A 19,612-nucleotide genomic window follows, 5' to 3' on the forward strand; every position below is an offset into this window, starting at 1 on the left:
AATTATAATGAGTGAAGACAAGGAACATGCTTCTGTTAGTGTACTGTAGTTGTACCTAGGCAATGCAGCACCAGATATGCCTCACAGGAGCATTGTGGGAAAAAGCTACACATAAACAATAAAAGCAAAGGAAACAAGCATGATCCACAATGTGCATCACTAGTAGGTAGATAAAAGCACAAGGATAAAACTAGATACGACTTAGTTCATCAAGGTGAAGATGGAAAACAAAGCTGTCTATTTCAACATTTGCAGTCCTCATTAGAATTTATAATATACATAATTCCTGTAGCTGGATGTATCAAGCCTTTTTATTATTACTATTATTATAGAATACACACTTTAGACAAAAAAAAATCTATACAAAGGAGAAGTGTGCTATGTCCAAAAGATATTTAATGAGATAAATTATTGTTCTTTCTGATCAACTATTTTACAAAGGGTGTATCATACTAATAAAAAATATTAGTAAATTATGAATAAAGATGGCACCATTTACAGGCTGAGTGGATTAAAATATATTTGATATACCTTCTTTATGCTTAAACCTGTGATGGAGATAATGTTCCTATTGTAGGGACATTAGATTATGAGCTCCTATAAGGGATAGTCAGTGACATAAAATATGCAAAAATGACAGTGTTATATTAACACATAATAAACCTAGCAGCATTTACAGAAGCTTTATTTAAGTGCATTGATTGGGCTGCTGTATCTGCATTAGCCTTGTCAAGCAGAGAGCTTTTATTGGTGAAGAAATATTCAGTACTGAATGAAAACCTCTGCTTGCCTCTTTCTTCAATAAACTAGGAATACATACAGGGAAATCATAAAGCTCCCTGTTATGTATGTGCCACAGCAGTGACTCCATTCCAGCGTGTAGTGCTCCACCCCGCAGCTTACTAAAGGCTTTTTCCTCCTCTCCCAGCTGACTAGCAGCTCTTGTTTACTGGTTGGATATTGGTTGGAAAGGGGGGGGCGAGAGACTTTGCAAGAACTACTAACATACATGTTTATATTTGTATAGCGATTTCTCGCTTCCAGGCAGCTTTCTCGGGGGGCTTTGCATGCTTCTCCGGCGGGTGAGGAGATCGGGAGGGCAAGGTGAGGGATTCCCAGGCAACCATCCTCAGCTGTCTCCGCTCAGCTCGGCTCCAGGCAAGGCAACGAGTCTGTAGGATCATGCGCTGGGCCCCATTGAAGAATTTCTCCGAGAGGCATTTCCCAGCTCCGCACTGCTGATCGCTGGACACCCGTCAGTCACCTTCACCCCCCTCTCCCTGCGCTGGGAAATGCCATTGCTTTCCCACCGCCTCTGCTCATTTGGGGTCTGGAAAATAAATATTAATCATTAAAAAAAGAAATCTGGATTTGTTTCCTGTCCAAATTCCGGGAAGTTGTTTGTTTTCTGCCATATCCTGCATTATAATCCCAGGATTGTTCCCAGAAGAGGAGACAGGAGCAGACGTGGGGCGCACTGTATAATAAGCTGGCATCTGACGCTGCTCACTGACACTACTGCTGCTGCTAATCACTGATCTCTCACGGGGGAGAGGATCCCGTCTACTATCATCGGGGAAGCCGCTGGTCATTTCTCCCTTCCATCATGCTATTACAGAGCTGCAAGAGTCTCATCATAAAATAAGGCGCCGGGGATTTCTGTCACCTACACCGTATTGGAAAGCGAGAAAAAGTCTTCAGCTGCTACAACAGGAGGAGGTCGGCATGGGACAGGGTGTGATGGGGGGTGTGGGGCACCCCAATAATAACCCCGCTTGCAGGTCCAGCTGGAGCACCTTGTTGGCAACCCTCGCCATCCTCATGCTGATCCTGTGCGGCCAGAGCAATGGGAAAAGTAAGTGTGGCGGCAGCCTGAGCCCGTGTTATTATTATTATGATGATGTAAGCAGACATTATTACATGTAGCCGGCATGTTGTCACGCCTGCGTGGCCGCAGCATAGAGCGCAATGGCCGGAGGTCCTGCTTGTCACGTGTGCAGGCCTGGGCTCAGCCCCTCTGATGGCGAGGGGGGGGAGGCAGCGGCGGCGTGGCCAGACTCGAGGCTGCGTGCTCTGCGCCGCGTACTAGGCCTCGCAGCTGGTTTCGGTCGAGATGGTAAACAGTGGGGGAGGGGTCGGGCCTGCTGCAGGGGACGCCGCCTCTGTCTGTGTAGAACTTGTGATAGACTGGAGAATTACTACATACACATCCTATACTCACACTAACCCTCCCCTATCTACGCCCAACACTGACTTCACATCATACCTGTCTATGCCTAACACAAAACACCTTTTCCTACATAAATCCACTAAACCCCCCCTTCCCCAATATAGCCAAGTGTCTATTACCTGTCTTCCAACGCTGCGCACATGCCAGAAATCCGGAGCACGAATTGCAATAATTGCGATATAATAACTGACACCTAGCTGCGCTGAGGCAACCAAATTATATCTCCTCTGCCATAGTCAGAGTTCATCAATCCTTGTGTACCCAAATTACGTTATCTGCATCGTCCTAGCCGCAGCCAGAGTTCATCTATACTCTATCACCCAAATTACGATATCTGTGCTGTCATAGGCAGAGTTTGTCTTTCTTCTGGCACCCAAATTACGATATCTGTGCTGCAGCCGCAGCCAGAGTTCATCTATACTCTAGCACCCAAATTACGATATATGCGCTGCCATAGCTACAGCCAGAGTTCATCTATACTCTAGCACCCAAATTACGCAATCTGCGCTGTCATAGGCAGAGTTTGTCTATACTTCAGCACCTAAATTACGCTGTCCGTGCTGCCATAGCTACAGCCGGAGTTTGCCTATACTTCAGCACTTAAATTCTGCTATCTGTGCTGACAGCCAGAGTTTTTCTGTGCTATCGATGAACGCCAGGTCCTAAATTAACTTCTTGGTCCCACCATAGCTCAAATTTACATTACAATGACCTATAACCCATCCATCAATACTGCGCCTAAATTACGATGTCTCTGCCACCATTGCAGCAGCCTGAGTTTGTCAGAGTTCCTCTATACTATAGACAAACTCCAGTTCCAAAATTAACTTCTTGTCACCATCCTAGCTGCAATTTACATTGCAGCCTACGGAGACGCTCTAAGTACCAGGTGCGTGGTTTACCAATTTTACCTGTTTTGTGTGGTAATGTCACCAGCAGGATTACCATGCTACCAGGGCATCTAATGCAGCATGCTTATATTAAGAAGTGTGCCCCATAGGATGTACAGCTGTCATGACCAAAGCCCGTTGGCTTTGACAACACAAATGAAGATAAATATGTTCATAAATATGGTTTCACAGATTGACCAGAAACAGAGTCAGTGTTTTAGCTGATGCTATGAAGACCAAGTGTCCTTAGAGCACAGGTGACACAAGCCTGAAAAAAAACCTGTTTTTGTAGCATGGCATTTTTAATAAAAAGATGCTTACACTTTTGTAAGGGTGCATTCACACTATGAGCATTGCTGCATGTGCACGCAGCGCCCATTTGTATGGCCGTGTTTACATCTCTTGTGTTATAACGGACCGCATCATCCAAACTCACTTCCTACAGCTTGCAAGCAGCAAGTTAGAGTAATGCAATCCATAATGCAGAGATGTGAGCAAGCTGATAGAATTGTATGGGCAGTGAGTTGTACAGAATTTATTCCGCAGTGTGTGTGTGTGTGTGTGTGTGTGTGTGTGTGTGTATCGTTATGCTCATGTTGTAGTGTGGGCATTACACAGTGACCATACCCTACATTTAAAATAAAGTTGTGTTTCTTTAAGGCCCTTTCACACTGTGTCCATTGCATTCCGTCACAGCATGATGTAATTCTATTTCTATGATATGTTCATATCAGGTAAGATGCGGCAGGTTCAGTTGGAGAAGTGAACAGCATACTGTCTATTTACCAGACAATGTGCATGTTTACGGTCTTGTTACCTGGTGGCAGAGGACCACAACATGTTATATCTAAAGCATGGCAATTGGGGGGGGGGGGGGGGGGTTGGGTTGGGGCACCCCTGTCCAGTGCCAGTATTAGTACTGAGGGGTAGCAAGTGCCCGGCCGACACAGAGGAGCTGACAGGCAAATTCACTGCCAGTCAGCTGCCTGTCTGAAAGAGGGCTTATTCATGTTGTGGTAATCAATTCTTGGATTTGCAGGCAAATTCAATACAAGACCAAAAAACTGAATAGCTGTGACCATACAGAAAATAGACCTTCAATTAATCAGTTAAAACCGTTTTCTGAAACTGTCCCATGTGTAGAATGCGCAACAGAAAATATTTGGATTTTTCTAGTGAAGGAATTGATTTTGACACCTGAAACTGTCTAAAAATCAGATGGGAAAAACAGAGACTTTAAGCGGACTATAAGGCCCCTTTCACACACTGTGTCGCATAGCGGTGTGCAGTATGCTTCCCCGACGCTGCCCCGTTGCAGTGGCCATTGGTCTCAACAGGCCATGCGAATGCGATGCATTGCAGCGGAAGTGCTTATGAAGATGGTCGACAGCCGCAAACTCTGCAGTGCACTTCCACGTGATCCATGCCTAATGCACGGATTATGCAGCAATGCAAGTCTATGGCGATGCGGTAAGTGTGCACGAGCGATCACTGTAGCGGCGCACATGCGCAGAGTGACACCAAACCAGTGATATACTTTCTGTCCAGCAGGGATTACATTACTGAGCGAGGGCAGCACTATGCACATTACCCCTTACAGTGTTCTCCCCAGGCTCTTTTAGCCGGGTGCTCCAGCCGGCTAATTTAGGGGAGCTCCCGGCTGTCATCAGCTCTCATCCTCCTCCTAAGCTGTAAGCAGAGTTCTGCTGGCCCTGCATTGCCCTAGCCACTTTTTCATGCCACCCGGCTGGAAAAAAACCTCTGGGGAGAACACTGCTTTAGGTGCTCTCTGCCTCAGGGTTATGTGAAAGGGGGCATTGGTGAGGTGTGATCATCCTGCCCCAGGCTCTCCTGAATGATTCATAAGTAGACTGCTTACTTTTATTTGTACTTTGTTTTACAAATATGTTTTTTTGTTGTTTTTTTTTTAATTTTGCCTTTTCTTTTACAAAAAGTTCCATGTACATTTTTGTGCAATACCTAAAGTATTTGTTTTTTCAGTTGTTAGGCAACAGTGTGGAGAAGGCAGATATGGCATCTTTTGCCAGATTGTGCAAGTCAAGTCCCTCATGAACAGCTGTCAGGTTAGAAGACCTGAGTGGTGCATGTAGCACCTGTTCTGTTTAGCTTTGTGACTCCATGCATCCCAGCGCTGTGTAATGTGGGCTCTGGGTTGAAGGGGCTGCAGTGTCGGTTCTTTTTTATGTGGCAACCCATTTTCTTCTAGTGCCATTTCCCCACTCTGAGAAGTGTACCCAGATTTACCCCATATTTCACATACAATGGCCCATTTCAACACTTGGGGGAGGAGGGAGCCTTGCAGAGCTAGATTAAGGGGAGAATAAGGAGTGCTTCCAACTGTTATAATATTCTGATGAACTTTAAGTTGTTGGAAAATCACTTTAACACATGAACAAATCTTCTGTCTTTCTCAGATGAAGGGAAGTACATGACTGAACGAGATAGGGGACTGTAGGTTCGTTTTTAACCCGAATCTGTCCCTAAGTTGAAATGCTGTGCCCCCCGCTGCTCCTCTTTGCTTTCAGTGTCCCCTCTGTGCCACCTCTCATAACTTTCTCCCCCATGTGTCCCTTTGCCTCCACTGTTCCCTTCTGTACACAGCGTTGCAGTAGATGGGAGAGGGAGCACCAATCCTTGCATGGTATCTCTACCTGTACTTTGTCTGTTATGCCTGTACTGTTTAATCACTAATAAACCAAAGGCAAGGATTGCTGCTCCATCTATCTACTGCAACACTGTGAACTTCTACACGAGAGCACATCTGTGGGGAGTGGTATACAGTAACCTCTATAAGCTAAGCATTTATTGCCGCCCGTCTAGCTCTGACTATAGGTTTCCTTCTGTACCTCCTCTGCCCATTGACTCCCTTTGTGCTTCCTTCTGTTCTAGTGATGACTGTAATTACACGTAATTCGCATACCATTTTGCCATCACGCCCACTAATTACAATTTTGAAATTGAATTGATTTTATATAATCCATTTGTAAATTCCGCCTTATTTTTGCGAAATTACGAATGTGGCTATCATAAACTATTTTAGATGAGGGGTGGGTCCGCCGGCTATTCTGAAATCTACCGGGCCCAACCGCCACCTTTCAAGCAAGATTTTTCTGTCCTGCGTGATCAAATATTTTTGATCAAAATTACCAATGGGCAGCCATGTTGCGGCATAGATATCTAGCAGATTCAATCACAATGATCAAATATGCTTGGAAAATTGAAAAGTGTATCTGCACCTTTATGGTGAATGGCAGTGCTGTGGGCTGTTTTACAAAGTGGTTGCGCCACTGTGGACGTAGCCTTATACATTTAGCTAGCTGAGTTACCACATGTTAACATTTTTACTGCAGCAAAAATGTTATGTGAACTGAAACAACCCATCAAAAAGAGTTAACAGTAGGCTGCTTGTCAATGAGGCTGCTGTTTAACTCTGCATCTTTATACTGTTTTTACCGCAATGGAGTCACACACAGACCGAACACTTGAGAACGTTGCAGCATGCAGATATGGCAGTCCAGGCTGTAGGAAGTGGCTGGTGAAGGCACTTAAACATTGTTTATTTTACGTCAGCTACTCAAACTTATGCACAAATAAAAATGAGCTCTGCTTCTGAGTGTCTGAGGCTGCTTACACACTAAGACGTTACGCGCCTGTAACGCTCCCCAACGCACAGCAATGTAACACAAGTGGGCTGTTCACACAGCCCACGTTGCGTTACATGTAACGCTGCACGTTCTCCGGAAAGTGCAGCATGCTACGGCGTTACAGCGGCTATAGCCGCGCTAGACTGTTTGCACATGCGCAGTGGGGGGCGGAGAGGAGGCGGGGAGAGCCAGCTACAGTAGCCGCGCACATGGCTACTTAATATTCACTGCACTGGCGGGCGCTGATTGGCCGGCGGGACCACGTGATGCGGAGTGTCTCGCTCCGCATCACGTGGTCCCGCTGGCCAATCAGCGCCACTCTGGGAGACATTATAGGAATCGAGCCGCCTAACGCCGCTCACTCTACCGTCCTCACAACATACGTTGTGTTAGGTGCACGTTATGCGACCTTAACGTAGCACCTAACGCAATGTCTTGGTGTGCAAGTAGCCTGATAGTAGGAAAATGTTGCTTTATTTCAGAAATTCAGCTTGCAACCTCTGTAAGCCTGGCACAGTGGTTGAATGCCAATGCCAAGTTGTGATCCCCAAGTTATGATGTGTACTTTACAAGAATACCTTGTTCTGCATTGGCATGCACCTTCCATTGAGTTTGTAGTGTATAGAAGCAGCTTGGAAGATCAGCTGACCTCTTCATTATGCCCATGAAGTAGGGAATAGGATACACCCTGTAAGAAAACCTAATGAAGCTGTCGAGGGATATAAAGCTGCAAATGCACATCCGATTTTAAATTTGTGCAATCGCTGACCAATTTTACCACATTCATGTAGTGTGAGGGCCAACAGATGTTTAAATAGTATCACTAGATTGTTTAGGCAAGCTCTCCTACTCCATGGAGGCATGGTCGGTTCTCTCATGAAGCGAGGTGAAACATTTGCATCAGGCGCAGAGATTTCAGGAGCAGCATTTTTGTATTCCTGAGGAGGAATGGAGTGGATGAGGCTGAGCAGTTTGTTTGTCACAGACTCGCAGCTAGCCAGTGTGCTATTGTGTTGAGCTGCAGCATGTCATGTGAGAACATTAAATGCAGCGGAGTAAATTGTCGGGTGCTGTGCGATCATTCCAAATCGGGGGTGGGGGAGCATCCTCACAAGTTTGCCTCAGGCAGCAATAAGTCTAGAACCGGCCCTGCATAGAGGTGGTAAAATTGGCCAGTGATTTGCCAATCAAAATTGATGAACAAGCTTGCTACCGACTTACTTGTGCTGTCTAGGAACAGTGGAGAGAGTGGCACTAAATGTGCTGGGACAGTCACTCAACCTTGTCTACTGTGCTGTGGCATAAGAAGAGTTTGGAGTAGAAAGACAACTGGGGACCATCAGGCATATTGCTGGAGAAGTAAAAATAACGTTTTTGTCTCTAATTTTTTGATTGTGCCCAAAGTTGTAATTTAAAGCACACCTGAACTGAGAGGGAAGCTCACATTTATTTCCTTGTAAATAATACAGATTGCCTGGTTGTCCTGCTTATCCTCTGCCTCTAATATCTTAAGCCGTAGACCCTGAACAACCATGCAGATCAGATGTTTCTGACTGAAGTCTGAGTGGATTAGCTGCATGTTTGGTGTGTGATTCAGACTCTGCTGCATTTAAAGAGATCAACAGGACTGCAAGGCAACTGGTATTGTTTAAAAGGAAATAAATATGACAGCCTCCATATTCCTCTCAGTTCTGGTGTACTTTAATTAGATATTACTTAGTGTAAGTGAAAGTTTTAATTTTTATTTATCCGCATGTACAGTGTATAGCTCTTTCCAGAATTTGTTTTCCTCTTCTTGCATGCAGAATAGTTATAACATTTTTAGTATATTATCATACATTAAACTTTGACCTGAACAACAGCAAGAAATATCATATATACATAAGTGATATTGGTTGTCTGGCCTATAAGTCCTTATCAGTTGTCAATACTGTAGTTTTCCATCATTGATTGGCTCGGTACAGAGCATTTTATGGTTGAAGAGAGTGGAGGTAAACATTGTACCTATTCATTTATTCTCTTAGCTTATACTTGCATAATAATTTTGATAGTCTTGCATTTACTTCACTGTAGTTGTTTTGAAGCTAAATTGAGGTAGTAAGGGCGCGTTCACACAAGGGGCATTTTCAGACTTTTTTGAAATGCAGGCGATTTTTAAAATCGTCCACAAAGCACTTGTGTAATGGATCTCTATGAGAAGGTTCATATTAGCGTGGTTCGTGCCACGCAAAGCGGTGCCTGTACCATTTTGGGGGTGATTTTTCTTATAATGGAAGGTATAGTAAGAGCGATTAAAAACTCTCACAAAACCGCTCTATGCGGCGATTGTGTTCGCATTTTCTAGAATACATTGTATTTATTCTTTTCCGGGTTAAAGAGTTCACTTTCTGATTTGCGTCAAGGAGTGAATCTCAAAACCACTCTGGCAAAGCACTTAGAAAAGCGCTTTTTCCAAAAACGCGACGAGCAGTGGAGCGCCGGGAGGGGAAAAAAAAATCGGTGCACAAAAATGCAAACCGTTTGCGTTGTTTTTGGGTGTGAATGAGGCCTTAGAGCCCTTTTCCACTAGTTGCGGAAATCCAATTCCAATCACTTGCGGATCACAAAACGCTGGGTACTCTACAGACTGTTTCAATTAGTGCGCATAATTTGCGACACGATTTTTCCAGATGGGGGTAAGTGGTTGATTTGGGTACAGTTGCTCTACCGCTAATTCAGCTGGCAATAAACAGATGAGTTATATGTAAGAACCAGAAGCCAGTTTTGTTGGCTCCCGACTCTGTGATCACTGTGAGCCAATCAGAGAACTGTAAAAAGCGCTCTAGTCTTTAAGGGGGCTGTGCAAGTTGGTATGGGGGGAGGTTAGGTGCAGGCAGGTAAGCTGGGTGAGCTTTTAAGTTGTGTTTTGTTTTGTTTTTAAACCAAGTACACCATATATTAGGTTTTACTAGTTTACAGCTGCAGTTAGCTTTTAAGAAGGATTCCAATATAAACTGCATGAAAGGCCTTAATATATATCGTTTTATGCTCGAGAATATGTTTATAGATTTCAGTGGACAGATTTCTCTGTGGTAAACATATTTTACTTTGTGCATTGAGTGAAAAACAAGGGCCTTCCTTTGATCTGACCGTAATGAGCAATCAGTTGCCTGCCATTATGGGTAACGAGAGCGCTATATAGCTGCCTGGCATTTCTGAAAGCGTTGTTGTCTTTTTAATTACGAGTGTTGCAGGAGGGGAGAAAATTGCCCAAAAAAACAACTAAAGTTCAACACACAGTTTGCGGTCCAAAGTTCCTATGTTCCCTGCTGTCAACAAACACTAAGAACGCAAATTCAATTTACTGCTGGGAGGGAGGGAAAAAACTTGGTAAAATATTAAAAAAAAAGATTAACTCGCAGCCCCTGAGTTAGGGGTCATGCTATTTTAGCATTAACGGATTAAAGACAAGTATCAATTAACACCTTTTGATTTATGACCTCTTGCAGTTTGATGTTTTGGTTTTATTGTGTAAAAAAATCGGACTTGTAGAAAGGTTGGTGACTTTGTGTGCTCATGTGTTTTTTTTTTTTTTTTGTTGTTTTTTTTTTTCCATTTTCCACTAGTTTCCTGGAATAAAACTGCAGGTAGTAACGGGCACATAAAAACTTTAAAAGTGATTAATCATTTCTGATATGTGAACTGTGAGTTATTTGCCACTGTGGTCTCTGAGAGAATGACCTTTGTCACCGTTCTAAGTACACACCGCTCTTATACTAACTTTAAATACCTTTATTGCTTTCATGTTTGTGATGCTAAAATATTACCCAAAATGTGCCAGTTTTTAAAAATCCTACAGTGTTCTCCACAGATTTTTTTTTTTTTTTTTTTTTCAGCCGGGTGGCATGAAAAAAATGGCTGAGTGGGGCGAGATGAGAGAATGCAGGGCTTTCACTTCTCTGCTTACAGCAGAAGAGGAGTTAAGCAGATGACAGCCGGGTGCTCACCAAAACTAGCCGGATGGAGCACCCGGCTAAAAGAGCCTGGGAAAACACTTTCCTAATACAAACACCATTTCAAAATGCATATTGTTTTTCACTGATACTTTCAGGGTCTACAGGATCTTCTCAAAAAATTAGCATATTGTGATAAAGTTCATTATTTTCTGTAATGTACTGATAAACCTTAGACTTTCATATATTTTAGATTCAAATACACACAACTGAAGTAGTTCAAGCCTTTTTATTGTTTTAATATTGATTTTGGCATACAGCTCATGAAAACCCCAAATTCCTATCTCAAAAAATTAGCATATTTCATCCGACCAATAAAAGTGTTTTTAAAACAAAAAAAAAAAGTCAACCTTCAAATTATTATGTTCAGTTATGCACTCAATACTTGGTCGGGAATCCTTTTGCAGAAATGACTGCTTCAATGCGGCGTGGCATGGAGGCAATCAGCCTGTGGCACTGGTCAGGTGTTATGGAGGCCCAGGATGCTTCGATAGCGGCCTTAAAGGACTTACGAGGCGAAATTACTAAAAAAAAAGTAAATTACCTGCCTCATCTTTTATGGCACGGAGGACGCCGTCCGCGCCCTCCGTGCCGATCCGCAGGGTCCCCCCGCTCATTAGCCCCCCGGGCCGGCTGCCGACCCCACGGCCCGGGTCGGGTTCTCCTGCCTCTCGCAACATGGCCGCTTCCTCTGGCCGCGGCTACGCAGTCCGTCTGGCCGCGAGTGCGGCTGCGCAGCTCTAGGGCCAACCCCCCGATCCACGCACTCGCGGCCAGGTGGACTGCGCAGCCGCGGCCAGAGGAAGCGGCCATGTTGCGAGAGGCAGGAGAGCCCTACCCGGGCCGTAGGGTCGGCAGCCGGCCCGGGGGGGCTAATGAGCGGGGGGACCCGGCGGATCGGCACGGAGGGTGCGGACGGCGTCCTCCGTGCCATAAAGGATGAGGCAGGTAATTTACTTTTTTTAGTAATTTCGCCTCGTAAGTCCTTTAAGCTCATCCAGAGTGTTGGGTCTTGCGTCTCTCAACTTTCTCTTCACAACATCCCACAGATTCTCTATGGGGTTCAGGTCAGGAGAGTTGGCAGGCCAATTGAGCACAGTAATACCATGGTCAGTAAACCATTTACCAGTGGTTTTTTGGCACTGTGAGCAAGTGCCAGGTCATGCTGAAAAATTAAATCTTCATCTCCATAAAGCTTTTCAGCAGATGGAAGCATGAACCCACTTTTGAACCAGAAACAGCGGCAGAAGCGCCTGACCTGGGCTACAGAGAAGCAGCACTGGACTGTTGCTCAGTGGTCCAAAGTACTTTTTTCGGATGAAAGCAACTTTTGCATGTCATTCGGAAATCAAGGTGACAGAGTCTGGAGGAAGAGTGGGGAGAGGGAAATGCCAAAATGCTAGAAGTCCAGTGTCAAGTACCCACAGTCAGTGATGGTCTGGGGTGCCATGTCAGCTGCTGGTGTTGGTCTACTGTGTTTCATCAAGGGCAGGGTCAATACAGCTAGCTATCAGGAGATTTTGGAGCACTTCATGCTTCCATCTGCTGAAAAGCTTTATGGAGATGATTTCATTTTTCAGCACGACCTGGCACCTGCTCACAGTGCCAAAACTACTGGTAAATGGTTTACTGACCATGGTATTACTGTGCTCAATTGGCCTGCCAACTCTCCTGACCTGTACCCCATAGAGAATCTGTGGGATATTGTGAAGAGTAAGTTGAGAGACGCAAGACCCAACACTCTGGATGAGCTTAAGGCCGCTATCGAAGCATCCTGGGCCTCCATAACACCTGAGCAGTGCCACGCCGCATTGAAGCAGTCATTTTTGCAAAAGGATTCCCGACCAAGTATTGAGTGCATAACTGAAGATAATTATTTGAAGGTTGACTTTTTTTGTTTTAAAAACCCTTTTCTTTTATTGGTCGGATGAACTATGCTAATTTTTTGAGATAGGAATTTTGGGTTTTCATGAGCTGTATGCCAAAATCATCAATATTAAAATAAAAAAGGCTTGAACTACTTCAGTTGTGTGTATTTGAATCTAAAATATATGAAAGTCTAATGTTTATCAGTACATTACAGAAAATAATGAACTTTATCACAATATGCTAATTTATTGAGAAGATCCTGTGTATATACCTCTCACCTCAGCTGTGCTTTAGGACCTGGGCATAGCGGTGCAATGCTCTGCCCTCGTCGCATCGTCCCGCAATGCACCCCGCATGCCCTTGGCTAGCTGTCGCCATCCCTCGCCCAGTGATGTGCTCCCTGCTTCACAGTGCGCTGTTGACCGCAAATTTGGCACTTACAGTGCAACTCGATAAGAAGGGATAAGCGTGCTAGGCCCCCTAGACTTTCATTGCTGTTGTTACCCTGCGTGCAGAAAGAGTAATGCAACGCAATGAAACCGGCGTAGTGTAAAAGAGGCCTCAGAAAATCTGAAGTGAGAAATCCACTTCAGTTTAGATACTTATGTAGATAGAAGACTCTGGACACCATAGAGCCTTCGCAAGTCTTTGCTCTGTCCCTTCATTCCTGTGCTGTCCCTGGTAAAAGCTACCGATTCTTCTAGGTCTTTGCACTTCCCATGCAGCCTTCGGAACTACTCCTGTCCCCGAGCAGTTCCAAAGACACGAACACATGTATACTACACATGCAGAAGCTCAGACTCGCACGTTTGCAGTACTCACGCACTCATCTTGGGGGCTGGGAGTAGTTCTGACAGCTGCATGAGAAGTGCCAAAGAGCTATTGAGTTGGTCAAATAGCTACCACCAGGGATGGTGTGGGAACAGACCAAGGACCAGGAATGCTCTATGGTATCCAGAGCCCCACCTCTACATACAGTGGTTTGCAAAAGTATTCGGCCCCATTGAAGTTTTCCACATTTTGTCACATTACTGGCACAAACGTGAATCAATTTTATTGGAATTCCACATGAAAGACCAATACAAAGTGGTGTACACGTGAGAAGTGGAACGAAAATCATACATGATTCCAAACATTTTTTTACAAATAAATAACTGCAAAGTGGGGTGTGCGTAATTATTCAGCCCCTGAGTCAATACTTTGTAGAACCACCTTTTTGCTGCAATTACAGCTGCCAATCTTTTAGGGTATGTCTCTACCAGCTTTGCACATCTAGAAACTGAAATCCTTGCCAATTCTTCTTTGCAAAACAGCTCCAGCTCAGTCAGATTAGATGGACAGCATTTGTGAACAGCAGTTTTCAGATATTGCCACAGATTCTCGATTGGATTTAGATCTGGACTTTGACTGGGCCATTCTAACACATAGATATGTTTTGTTTTAATCCTAATACTTTCTTCTCTTTGGTGTTTACAATGTGGCCAGATATTTCAGGATGCGGCTAGCATAAACTATTATTATTGATTTTATAAAGTGCCAGCATATTCTGTGGTGCTGTACAAAGTAAGAAAAACAAACATGGGGTACAAAATGATACAGACAATGGTGTTCACCAAATATAAACAATGGTACAAAATATGTACTTACAGTGTCAAATTTACATGAGGAATAAAATCTAAACAGATTGCGGGATACAAAATGAAAAATTCCAGCCCCCAACATTCTTTGCGGGGGGACAACTATAGTTATGCCCATGGGTAGTATTCAGTATTTTTACTGGCAGTGTGTTTTTAGGTTATCTAGTAAGTACACAATATGTATTTTGATTTCTGGCTGCAGATGGGCTTTAAGTCATCTGTGTTCTTGTTTTGCACAATTACACATGCTCTATACAATATACATTAGTAATCCTGTTTACAGCTTCCTCACTGTGAGATTTGCCTGGTGATAACCACATGATTATAAATTGATGTCAGCTTTGACATACCATTTAAGTCTTGTGCTCCCCTACCATGAAATCCTCTCACGTATTCAATGGTGTCCTATGCAAGCTGGCCAAACAAAGTGACTTGGCCATACATTCCAAAGCTGCTTTGTGGTATCAGCCTGCCCACTTCACTAACTCTAGCTCAGAGAAATTTCTACCTTTTTTTTCAAATCCAAGTTTTGGCCACTTGAACTGCACTATGCATACTATAGAGCTAATGTATAACCTATATTATTTTTTAGGAAACTCTTCAGATACTATTATCAGAACAAATCCATTTATTATGAGCTTTTTATGCCAGCTGTTCCTGTAGTGATTTAGTCATCTCCAATCTGTTTAGCATAGTGCTTGGTGAGGTTTGTATAGCACTATAAAGGAGCCCATACACCTAACGATTTTCCCACCGATATACAGCAGATTCGATCACTGTGATATCATTGCGCAAACGCCGACAGAACGATCGGTTTCTGTGTGAAATGATTCCCGTCGATCTGTACCGCGCGGAAGATTTTGCTCGATCTCCGGCGGGTCAGGAGTGCGTCGATAGCGGCGTTGGAATGCCCGCCGACTGACGCTAGCGGCAATACATTACCTGCTCCACCAGCGCGTGTCCCCTGGTCTCTGCTGTCCCTTCTCTGTGCTCGACTCCTCCAGCTTCACTGAACTTCCTGTCCCGGCAGGAAGTTTAAACAGTAGAGCACCCTCTACTGTTTAAACTTCCCCAGCAGTAAGTTTAGTGAAGCTGGAAGAGCCGAGCACGAAGAAGAAGACAGCAGAGACCAGGGGACACGCACCGGCTGGAGCAGGTAACGTATGCGGGGAAAGGGGGCGGCGGCAGCTTCACAGATTGTGAATCGATTTCAGCATGAAACCGATCACAATCTGTTTGCAGTAAAGGCAGCCATACGATCCCTCTCTGAGCAGATTCGATCAGAGAGGGATCTATCTGTTGGTCGGATCTGATGGCAAATCGACCAGTGTATGGCTACCTTTAGGGTGCGTACACACGCCAGACTTTTTCTAACTACGGGTTGTCAGACCCGCCTGCGGCGCAGTCGTTCTGACGACAGTTGCACAGGAGTACAGACTGATGAGACTGATTTTGACTGATCCGCCGAGCGAACTGGGCCTGTGAAAGTTCCTAACAGAGTATGCGCAGCGAAAGAAAGCACTCATACTCCTCCTTTCTTTCATGCATATGTACTTTCTTTTACTGAGCATTAGAGATGCGGCGAACATCTCTGGGGCTTTTACTACTTCCGGGTCGCACTGACCTGGAGTAGTACGCCTGCGCTGCCCGGCGGAGCGCGTCCTCGTTCGCGCTCCTGTTGCCGGGCACTCTCTGCGCATGAGCGTGACGTCGTTCATGACTTCACGCACAAGTGCAGAAAGTGCCCGGCAACAGGAGCGCGATCTAGGACGCGCTCCGCTGGGCAGCGCAGGCGTACTACTCCGGGTCAGTGCGACCCGGAAGTAGTAAAAGCCCCAGGGATTTAAAGATGTTTGCCAGCGAACGGTTCCGGAACTGTTCGCTGGCGAACGGTTCGGGAACCGTTCGCCACATCTCTACTGAGCATTTGTGGTTCGGAACTCACACATGCCCAGTTCAAAAGTGCTCGTTCCCTGCCCTGTGAACATCCTGGAGAATATTTGGCTGAGGAGGCCAGCTGAATGTTTTAAAATCACGTGAAAGGGAGGGAACATAGAGACAACAGGCAGCAGGTAATCTAAACTACCATGAGCTAAATGCACAATATATATTCCTTCACTTCAGGAGTACTTTAATATATAAACATTTCAGTCGTTTTCAGAAGATTGCAGCATGAAATCTATTTCACATTGTACTGCCGACACCCGCAAAGTGTCTAAAGTCTGGTCCAGTGTCACCCACTATTATTAATGCAAGGCTGTGTCATTGAGGGTGCTATTCATTATTATTGCAAGGCAGTGGCGATGTGGGGGCTTATTATTAATGCAAGGCTCTTTTAATCACTTTGGGGGCTAATCATCAAAATTCCAAGAAAATGCAAGGTCAGTCATCACATTAAACAGACTCCTAAAAGCATGGTTCTTGAAAAGAATCTGGTTCTTAAAAGAAATCTTAATTGTTGTATTGCTGATCTTTGGCTCTTTTGACGAATGAGTTTGAAGAGAACTGTCCTAGGAGTAAAGGTTAATTGAATAAGAGCCATTGGATCGGGTAGATGAGTTTGTAAATTCAACATCTATTTAATCTTCGTTTGTTGGGTCTCTAGGCTACTTTGTTGAATTTAAGTATTAGGAAAGTTTTGAAGGTAGGTTCAAACTACCATCTAAGTATACTAACTGCAAACCAACAAATCTTTTGGTTTGAACAGAGGCACAGACTTGTTTTTTGGATCATCTCCCTCTGTCAGAGTGGAATAAGAGAGCTACATTTCTCACTGTCCTCCCCCCACTCAAGCAGAGAAGGTAGTAAGAGGATCCAAGTGTGGTTACGTATATATGTATCTCGTGTTTGATGCATGTGTGACTGTGTGCGATGAGGTCATGACTCATTGCAACACGGAACATGATATTCAAGGGAGAGATTAATATGATGTCCATTCCTCAGAGCCTTTTTAGGTCACTGTGTGTGTATGTAAGGGGCCAGTTATTGCCAAGGGACCATAATTCTTCTGCAAGAATGCACTGCTTTATAAATCCATTTTGGAAGGTTGACTTAAAACCTCAGTGTTCTGAAATGGCAGCAACCAACGTACAGCACTGATATGACGTTTTTTTTTAAAATTGGTATTTGTTTGAACTGGTTATTAGGCCTTACTCATAAGAAGTTTCATGCCTCTGAGCCCAGTTTGTAAGTCTGTGTAAACCTAGCATATCTGCTGTGTTCAATACATTCTCAATGCACATAGATGTTTAAACACTTTTTTTTAAGTGTTGGAAAATCTGAAATATTATGATTCTTTGATATGCAACTTGGAGAATGTTAGTCCATTCCATGAAACTCTAATGAAAATTGATATTGTATTGATTCCAAGTTGTAATGCAACAAAATGGGACAAACACTGAGGAAAATTCATTCTACAATGCTTGTATAGACAATGCTTCGATTTAACAGCAGAATTCTGATTGAGATCAAGTTTTGCAAGGTAAGTATATTGATCACTACTCCCTTATTCATTTCCTGTCAGAAAAAAGTCAAACATTTATATCTGGCTTATATGGCTAAAGGTGGCCACTAATGATGCAATTTGCAGAACGATCAATTACGAATGATTGTTCATATGAACGATCATAAATGATCATTTGGGACCACTAATGGACCAAAATCTCCTAACCAATGCGATCAGATTGACAGGATCAAACCGAAATTTGGATTGAATTAATCTGATCGTATTTGTTAGGAGATTTTGGTCAGTTAGTGGTCCCAAATGATCAGTTATGATTGTTCACATGAATAATTGTTCATAATCGATTGTTTGGCAAATTATATCATTAGTGGCCACCTTAACTGTAATTTGCTTTCAGTGAAGTGAGTTTTTCATTTTCTTCTAATGCACAGAAATGCTGTTTGTGGGATAAGAGGTTTTCTGATTTCTCTGCTCTGCTTGGTAGCAGAGAGAAGATGAGGCGTAAAGGAAACCGGAACTAAAGCAGGCCATACACTAGGCCTGAACGATTTTAGGAAAAAATTGAATTGAGCTTTTTCTGTCTGAAATCAAGATTTCAATTTGATTTTCGATTTCCTTCAAATCAAACTTTGTTCCCCCTCTCTGTCTCTCTATCCCCTGTCTCTCTTTGTGCCCCCTTTGTGCCCCCTCTGGGTCTCTCTCTGTGCCCCCTCTGTCCCCCAAGCTGCGGCAGTGCTGGATATACCTTCCAGCACAAGTTCATTGATGCCCACATATCCACTTCTTCTCCTGCAGGATCTAATGCACGGCATGCTTCCTGTATGTCATGTGACATACAGGAACCAGGAAATATGCCGTGCACAATAGCCGGCAGATGGCGATAGAGACCAGACAGTGTTGGGTTTGTGCGGAAGTTATGTCCAACACTGCCGATGCTTGCGGCTGCACTCGCCGGGACTTGGGGGAAGTATGAAGCCGCTTCTTCAAACTTCCCCTATGAGGAAATGACGTCATCGCGATACTCGCTGCTTTGACGATTCCGAAATCGTGATCTTGGTGATCACGATTTTGGTTTAAATTTGATTTCTTTCATGCCTACCATACACTTATAGATTACTACCCGGTGTGGAACAACCGTCGACTCCTGGCAAAATGATTGATTCCTATCACACATAGCACATATATTTTCAATAGATTCCAGCAGGAAATCTCCTGAAAATTGAACTACAGCGTTGCACTGTTTGATGCAATGCAAAGCTATGTTCTATCTACCATTCCAGCTGTGCCCTAGATCTAACTAGATTTTCCATCCTGTCCGATCAATACTTTGTATCGTTTTTTGCAGTGTTCACTCTAGAAATGTTTTCCAGCTGGGTGGGGCATGACGGGAGAATGCAGGGGCAGTGCTTCCCTATGCAACTCTGCTTACAGCATAGGAGGAGGGGAGCAGATGACTGACAGTGCTCACCAAAATTAGCCAGGTGCAGCACCCAGCTAAAAGAGCCTGGGGAGAGCACCCCATTATTATTATTATTGAGGTAAGCCGCCCCTCTCATTTTTTATTTTTACCTTTTTTTTAACTCGGTTTTATCTACTTCTGCGTGCCTCTTACCCATTACCCCATTTGTGCTTTTCATCCTCCTTTAGGAGGGGTGTACGCTGGTACCTAGTGGCTTTGCTATCGATAAGACCTTTTGTTTTGGGGAAAGTAAAAGAAGAAAAAAAGAAAACCCAGCATGCCCTGCACCTTCCTTTGTGCGGTAGATGTACCAAATAAGAGCCATGGAAACTGGGAAATGTTTTATGGGGAAGAAAATGAAGAGTGATTTTTAACTTTTGGATTGCCTGGTTAGCATCCTTATTGCT

General features: G+C 44.0%; 1 protein-coding gene across 2 annotated transcripts in view; it reads left to right on the forward strand.

Annotated features, from left to right (window-relative positions):
- The first annotated feature begins 942 nt into the window (after positions 1-942).
- The window catches only part of INSR (insulin receptor), a 134,198-nt gene continuing 115,528 nt past the window's right edge, over positions 943-19,612 (forward strand). For both annotated transcript variants that reach the window (XM_068234133.1, XM_068234134.1), the window contains exon 1: positions 943-1,855. In XM_068234133.1, the coding sequence (XP_068090234.1) occupies positions 1,726-1,855 (130 nt within the window). In that variant the 5' untranslated portion in view covers positions 943-1,725. The remainder of the gene's footprint in view (positions 1,856-19,612) is intronic.

The sequence above is a fragment of the Hyperolius riggenbachi genome, chromosome 1, assembly GCF_040937935.1.
Source record: "Hyperolius riggenbachi isolate aHypRig1 chromosome 1, aHypRig1.pri, whole genome shotgun sequence".
NCBI lineage: Eukaryota > Metazoa > Chordata > Amphibia > Anura > Hyperoliidae > Hyperolius > Hyperolius riggenbachi.